This window comes from Barbus barbus, assembly GCF_936440315.1.
Source record: "Barbus barbus genome assembly, chromosome: 5".
In the NCBI taxonomy this organism is placed as follows: domain Eukaryota; kingdom Metazoa; phylum Chordata; class Actinopteri; order Cypriniformes; family Cyprinidae; genus Barbus; species Barbus barbus.
Genome location: NC_136733.1, coordinates 35151611 through 35158728, shown reverse-complemented (window position 1 = coordinate 35158728; position 7118 = coordinate 35151611). Strand labels below are relative to the sequence as shown.

Sequence of the window (7118 nt, the reverse complement as noted above, 5' to 3'; positions counted from 1 at the left end):
TCAAGATTGTTCCAGAGACATTAGGGAATTACATTTAGATAAATGCCCTCTTTGGCTCACATCTCCAAAACCCTTTCTAAAAATAGGGCCTAATCGGTTATATAAAAGTCTACATGGCACTTACATCACCGAGGGTGCAATATTGTCCTAGCCAATGTTGTTATTGTTTTCTAAAACTATTAAAAAAACCTTTTTTGTGAAATTGAAACTAATTGAAATAATAGACAAGAGAAAATACCTTAAAGAAATTACAAATGTTGTCTTGGCATCTAACTCATAAAGAACTTAAAACTGCTGTAACAAATAAAAATAAAGCTATACAGAACAAAAATGTCTTAACTGCAGAACAGTAGATAGACTTTTCAGCCAACGGTTTATGTAAAACTGTCATGTTTTGAAAAGAATCATTTTAATAAAAAGCACATACATTTGTAGTTAAGCTGGTATTGATGAATGGATAAATTTCATAATACTTTCAAGTTTGTGACAACACTTTAAAACACAGACAGCACACTCAAAAAAGTATTGGAAAAAAATTATATTTTAGAAGAACTCACTAGAGGTGACAATTTCCATAACATGAAAAATATACATCGGTATTTTGTCTTTGTACATTAGGCAAAAGAACTGCAGTAGTCTGTCAGAGCCAGAATAAAATTAACCAGAGCATTAAAGATTGTGGGAGGAGAGAGTGGGATACAGGCATACGCACGCACACACACACACACACACACACACCCACACCTTTGCTCAATCGCCCTTAAACATACACACCTCATCTGAAATCCCAGAAACTGTTTGCAAGAAATCTACATTTAAAGCATGGCTAAGAAACCTATCAAAGAAACCACACAAAAGAGGTGTCAAGCCCCCAAAAAATAAATAAAAAAAATTATGCTCTGATACAAGGGAGAATCTTTACTAGAAATCGCATACCAATATCCAATTGTAAGATGTCCGCACATTATGTGGGCAAAGCGGAGTTATTGCTACACCAAAATAATTCAGAATGCTGGTACAAGGGTTATGAAAAAAACCTCACATTCACACAAGCTTGAGAGGATGTTGAGCAGTTCTTAAACATGTTCCTCCCTTTAGCTCCTGTTTGATGCAGGGCACATAACAAGCCAAGTGGTTTAAACTGGAGGCACTTTTGAAAACAAAGGAGAACTTAAAACATGCAAAAAAAAAAAAAAATCACATCTGACGGGTTTCCTTGCCATTGCCTCCCTGCCTCAAATGGACGACAAAAGAGAAAAGATGAGAACCTGACACTCAGAATGCAGTCATCCTTTCAGCCGAGATAAGAGCACTCCCCTCCCCCCGCCCACCCCATTTAAAACCAAATCAGAGAAATACCTTCATGACCCCTAATTAGAAAACGACCGTGCTTTACAGCTTTTTTACCTGAAGTGTCCCGATTGAGAAAGCATTCCATCATGACGAGCATGCTTTGAATCCTATCGATAGCTTACCCCTGCCTTCCCCACCCTAAAACTGGATCGAGTTTGAGTGAAAAATGCCAAAGCAGACTTTTGTTCAAATTGACAAGTGGGTATTTGAGGCCACTTGCACCTGTAATAGATCTGATGTACACTAGCTGTAAGGCAGCCTGAGGGGAAGGGTGGGAGATGAACTATAGTCTTCAAGAACTTTACATGATGTCACACTCTAACTTACAGAACTGCTATTTTATTTGGTACTAAGTCTTGCTGGATGGATAGGAACAAGTTATTATATATTATCCGGTTTTTATGTCTGTGCTATGTACACATCTTTACAATCTCTTCCTGAAAAGTTGTATCAGTTCAAAGACTTGGAAAAGAAGAAAAAAAAAAAAAAGAAAAAAAAAAAGCATAATTGTTTAGGTTTTTTTTCTCTTTTTTGTTGGCACTTGCTCGGCGTGTTCTGTCAGCATCTGTGATGGCCTTATGTTCTATTGCAGCCTATTAATGCCAGTCTGTTACTGCCAACATTCAGTGAAAACCAGTCCAGCAATAGGGTGGTAGAGTGCAAGAAAACAGTGCCATGTTGTTTCTCAACTGGAGACCTGTGAAAGACACAGACATTATGATATTAGAGGTATTTCAACAAATGTCAGCATATAATAAACCAAATGCCAGACTAACTAGATCTTTAGATATAAAATATGTACCTTTTTTTTTATTTTTTGTTTGGGGCCAGTACAATTTTTTTAAAAGAAATTAATTTTCTTAGCAAAGATGTCCTATATAGATCAAAAGTGACTCTAAAATGTATAACACAGTTCTTTTGAACTTTATTAATTTTTTTATTTACACCAAAAAAAAAAGGGTTGTTAAACTCTTTTCAATGCTGATAATAAAAATAACATGCGTCTTAAATACCAGATCAGCACATTATAATGATTTCAGGACTCAGGACACTGAAGACTGAAATAATGGCTGATAAATTCAGCTTTGCCATAAATTACATTTAAAAATATAATGAAACCAAATTTGTAATATTTTGTATTATTACTGTTTATACTGTATTTTCAATTAAATAAATGCAGCCTTGGTGAGAAAAAAAAAAAAACATATTTTCCTGCCAACCCCAAACTATATGTATACCATTTTAAAGAAAACTGCAACTGTGCAAATAAGAGGCAAACAGTGAAAATATTTCATAAGCCCTGAGAGGCCTAAGCTTACCTAAGACAGTCTAAGCAGACAACAGACACACTAATGTTACCTAACATCTTACCACTGAACCTCCATTTAGAACAAGCTTTGGGAACTTGTTATAACAGGTTAGCTCGCACGATTACTATGGCAGAACTCTACTCTGACAAAAGCTCTATTCTGAGGGGATTAGCTCTGTATGGTAAAGTGAAGTAATTTAAAAATTGTGTTATTTTAATCCTGTACAAGTGTCAGTAATATTTTCCAAACTTTCTATAACTTTCACATGCAGATACATTTTAATGCATCATTTACAATTTATTTAAAAATCAACATGGTAATAAAATCATGTAAATCAACGTGGTGATAAAAAGCCTGTAGATCTACTCTGTGACCACATCCAGTCTGAAGGTGGATAACTGCCACCATTCATCAAGGATAAAACCCCAGTCAGCTAAGGGGTGGGGCTTTAAAGCCTGCAATAATGGTTCTTTGCATTTTCTGGCTCTGTGTTTGGGAGTTGTCTGTTAGTCAGTCAAGTTGGGAGAAAAAAAAAAAAAAAGTCACAAGACGGTGGCAGTAAAATAAAATGGTAAAAGTCCACTTGCTTACCCTGAAAATAGTGAAGCTACAAGCTGCTAGATTAATATCACTCAAAGGCAGTCTCTTGGCTCTTTCTTACACAGCGGGCAACTTTTCTTTTGAATTCACCATGTCTGTCTTCCCTCCACTCTTTCTGAAATATTAAACAAATAAAATTAATACACGTTAAAAAAAAAGGTGAAATGTAATTTCTCTCATTTAAGAGGTTAGGTATGGTGAAAAGTACAGCATCACATTCAGCTAAAGTGCACACGATGGAACATGTAGGAATTTATTTATTAAATATCTACTGATGAACATCTATAGTCAGTCAAGTTCAGTAGGTTTAACAAGTAAGCATTAGACTTACTGCTGCATCAACATTGGCAGGGGAATCTCCATTGGGGTCAGCTAGCATTGAGATGACGCTAATCATGATGGTCTCTACGGTGTGAATGGGGAGCCAGCGCTCTTCTGGTTTCTCATAGCCGTATTTATCCTCCCCCGGCTCGTGCAATATCGAAATACAAACATCACCATTTTTGTCAACTGCAAACAATACAGAGAGAAGACATGAGATTTGACGTCAGTTATTACAGAGCCTTACAGTTAACCACTTTTACTGTTACATTTAATTTAATAGACGACTGGAAATCATAAATATGGTGGCTGATAGCATTATTAAATTACCACCAATAAATGGCTAACAACAACACCCAAGAATGTGCATAATTTTAAAGGTTTATGCTACAATTTTATGAGGCTGAATTCACAATGCTAGGTGTTGGTGTAAGTCCAAGCGAGCTGCATTATCAATTAATGAAAAATTAGTAAGTGCAGCTGAAAGAATAATGGATGTTTAAATTCAGTGGAAATCTGCAAACAAAACAAAACAAAAAAAGCTTTAGCTGAAAAGTCTTTTTTTTTTATATAAAAATGGTTTATGTACACTGATCTGAAAAAAATGTAAAGAACCCAGTGTGATGAACCCATACTTACCATTTGGATGCCATATTTCTGTTATGAACTTCATTTTAGGAGGCCTGAGAGGATAGTCTTTGGGAAACGTAAGATGGGCTTTAAAAACACCACCCTCACTATAAACAGAAAAAAACATAGCAGGCTTAAAGTGTTATTCAGCAGTAATATTGTGGTGGTACATTCATTAGATGCAATGTATTAAAATGTTTTGCATATAACCTAATATTGAAATTGATTCTATAATATTGAAGTGAAATTAAAATTCTGCCATCGTTTACTCACTGCATGTTGTTGCAAACATGTATGACTTTTCCAAGTAACAAAAAACTAAATGCTCATAACAGCTTGTTTAGTAAGAATTATGTGACATGGCAAAAAGACTTACTAAAGTGTATCAGGAGGGCCGATTATTAGCACTTCCCATCTGTAAAGGTCATTATCATCTATCAAACCAGCTGAGAAACCTTCCACAGGATTTTTATTCAGTTCTGTCAGGAAAATAGGACATGAGGACACTGATTAGCCATTTTATATGACAGAGGGAAAAACAAATGTGACATTTCCGATCAAAAGGGGCATTTGTGGTTTCACATGGGTGTTGACAGTACGCCCTACAACCACAGTTGCAAAATCAAAACTATTTTTGCATCTGTGCAGCATTTCAGTCAAGAATTTGCCTTTTTGTTATCAGATCATCTGAGCCTGAAGCCAAAGAACATTGGCCTGTAGTCTCAGACGCTCTGTTTGAACTTCCATGTTCTTACAAGAGAGAGCAAAACAAAATCACTGGACCACCTTGTTGACAAAAACAAGCTGACAGCTGGGTAATCCAGTCATATACATGTGTCACTTTTATGAGCACATGAATCATTAAGACAGTCTGGTATTCTTACTAAGCGCCGCTACTCTACAACACAACAGGACAAGACAGTCTTTTACTGCTGTTTGGCTCTTAATAAGTGACTCAATTTAAACTACATTTAAAACAAACCTAGCTTCAATGCTAACGCACTTATTCGTGTTTTTATTGCAAAGTAATGTCGCACAATTACTCTAAAGAGCCTGTCACACCAAGGACAATAACTATAAAGTTTTAGCAAACGTTGCAGTTCTATTAGAATAAATCTACATCACAACCACAATGACACAGAGAAACAATATCATTGGAATCACTTTCAAAAAAAATTTCTAGCTGATGCATATTGCATAATATAAATATTGACAACCAATCAGAATTAACCCCAGTTTAAAGAGCTTGAGCATTTAAAGTGGCAGATGGCATAACTGCAAGGTGCACTTGTAATTAACAAAACATTATTGTGGACACATATAGTTATCGTTCTTTGTGTGAACAGACCTTCACTTACGACTTACGAAGTTAAGATCTCACAAGTTGTGCCTACATTTTCCTGGCCCGTATCTTTACAATTCCGCATAAATGCATGTTGTGAGGCTTTTGTTCCCTCAGAGGGTTCACTGAGTTTAGAACAAGGCTGATGAGTTCACTATGCTGGTCCTGCTGAAAGGAGACAACCAAAACAGCCCTGATCCCCTGAATCAGTGAATCAGCCACAAGGCCACAGCAGAACCTGAAGCCATGACAGGCACAGGGTGCCTGGAAAGAAATAGGCGAGTTGCCTCTATGCATGTGTAAGATGAGTAATTTGGGGGGGGGATGGGATTGCTTGAGCTGTCCATGCTGCAAAGAGACAGCTGTCAGGAACCTGATCTAACATTTTTAAACATGGTCTGACATGTACATCAAGTTTAAACCAAGAAAACTCACGTAATTGGTTTAGTTTGACCCCTTTGCAACTAATTCACTTCACTGGCTACACTGCGCAAATGGGGCCCAGTGGAGAAATCCTCCTCTGGCTTGAGTTGAGTAAAGCTGACACTCACGGATCATGTTGCTCAGTGTGTACTGGACAAAGAACGGGAGAAACAAACTAACAACGACTCTAATAACAGCATGTTAAGCATTTGGCCATAAATAAAGTATGAGGTTGGTGTTATACGCGTATGTACGTGTATTACGACAGTACAGTTGGACTGGGGGTCTCTAGTTCTCGCTGTACCGGTGAGCTGGTGTTCAAACAGCAGCCATCAATTTGTTAGCTTAGCCTGTTAGCCAGCCTAGAAAAACAAAGGGATTTGATCACCCCGCTGCGGGGACATGGCACACAATGTTCGGCTTCGAAATCTCACCATTGCGCCTAGTGACAACAATTTTGATTCGACTGATCGTGACAAGACGGTGAACGGAAACGGAGCCAATGACAGAGTTTCTCTGCGTTAATGAGACGATATACCGACTGCTGGTGCGCCTGTGTAAACTGCGTCCGGACACGGATGTCAAAACACGGGCTAGCCGACTGCGAACGGCGCCGCCGGTGTGATACAGACGAAAGTGCCTGACTTTTATACATTTACACCACCGAACTGAATGAAATCAAAATAATGCACGCGTACTGTCATTTTAATTGTATTTTCACGGCTCACAGATGCCTATTCAATTGTTAGACGTACCAAAAAGGCATTTAAAAATAACAAAAGACGGCAGAGTTAGCCTTTAGCCGGGTGTTTTAGCTGCTAACGAGTGCGCTACGATAAATACAGCGATCGTTAGCAGCTAAACTAGCGGCTAACTGCTAACACCTCCGTCTCCACTGCATTGGCAGGCTAAACGTTCACCGGTTCGTTAGCCTGGTCTTGACAACAGCCTTTCAAAAATTACCTGCTAGCTGTCTCCTGAGTAACAGTGCTGACTGTGGCTCCGTCATGTTTATATTCTAGGTCGACAGTTCTTAACTTAACTAAGGAAAAAATATGTTTGAATTTGCTTGCGCGTCTTTCCGTTTCTGCTCTAGTCCGTTTTGCTCAACATTCTGCTCCGTTGTGCGCATGCGCTGT

The 7118-nt window shown here is 37.9% G+C and overlaps 1 protein-coding gene across 2 annotated transcripts; it reads right to left on the bottom strand.

Moving 5' to 3' along the window:
- Window positions 1–355: 355 nt before the first annotated feature.
- ube2g1a (ubiquitin-conjugating enzyme E2G 1a) lies at window positions 356–7118 on the bottom strand. 2 transcript variants are annotated; one of them, XR_013784247.1, is made up of 7 exons: window positions 6943–7118; window positions 4591–4693; window positions 4224–4321; window positions 3595–3773; window positions 3255–3378; window positions 1408–2050; window positions 398–1230 (listed from the first exon to the last, which is right to left on the bottom strand). XR_013784247.1 is itself a non-coding variant. In XM_079417505.1 (6 exons), exons 1-5 carry the CDS (start codon window positions 6986–6988, stop codon window positions 3292–3294), a joined length of 513 nt encoding a protein of 170 aa, XP_079273631.1. In that variant the 5' UTR covers window positions 6989–7118; the 3' UTR covers window positions 356–2050; window positions 3255–3291. The 2 variants fall into 2 exon arrangements, 1 of the variants encoding a protein (XP_079273631.1); XM_079417505.1 differs by having other exon boundaries at window positions 356–2050.

Bases quoted from the DNA above. Each gene is read 5' to 3' on its own strand.
- ube2g1a (XM_079417505.1), bottom strand. From the start codon at position 6,988: ATGACGGAGCCACAGTCAGCACTGTTACTCAGGAGACAGCTAGCAG. The intron at 4,694-6,942 runs GTAATTTTTGAA...TTTTCCTGACAG, and splicing joins ACTCAGGAGACAGCTAGCAG to AACTGAATAAAAATCCTGTG. The intron at 3,774-4,223 runs GTAAGTATGGGT...TATTGTTTGCAG, and splicing joins AGAAATATGGCATCCAAATG to TTGACAAAAATGGTGATGTT.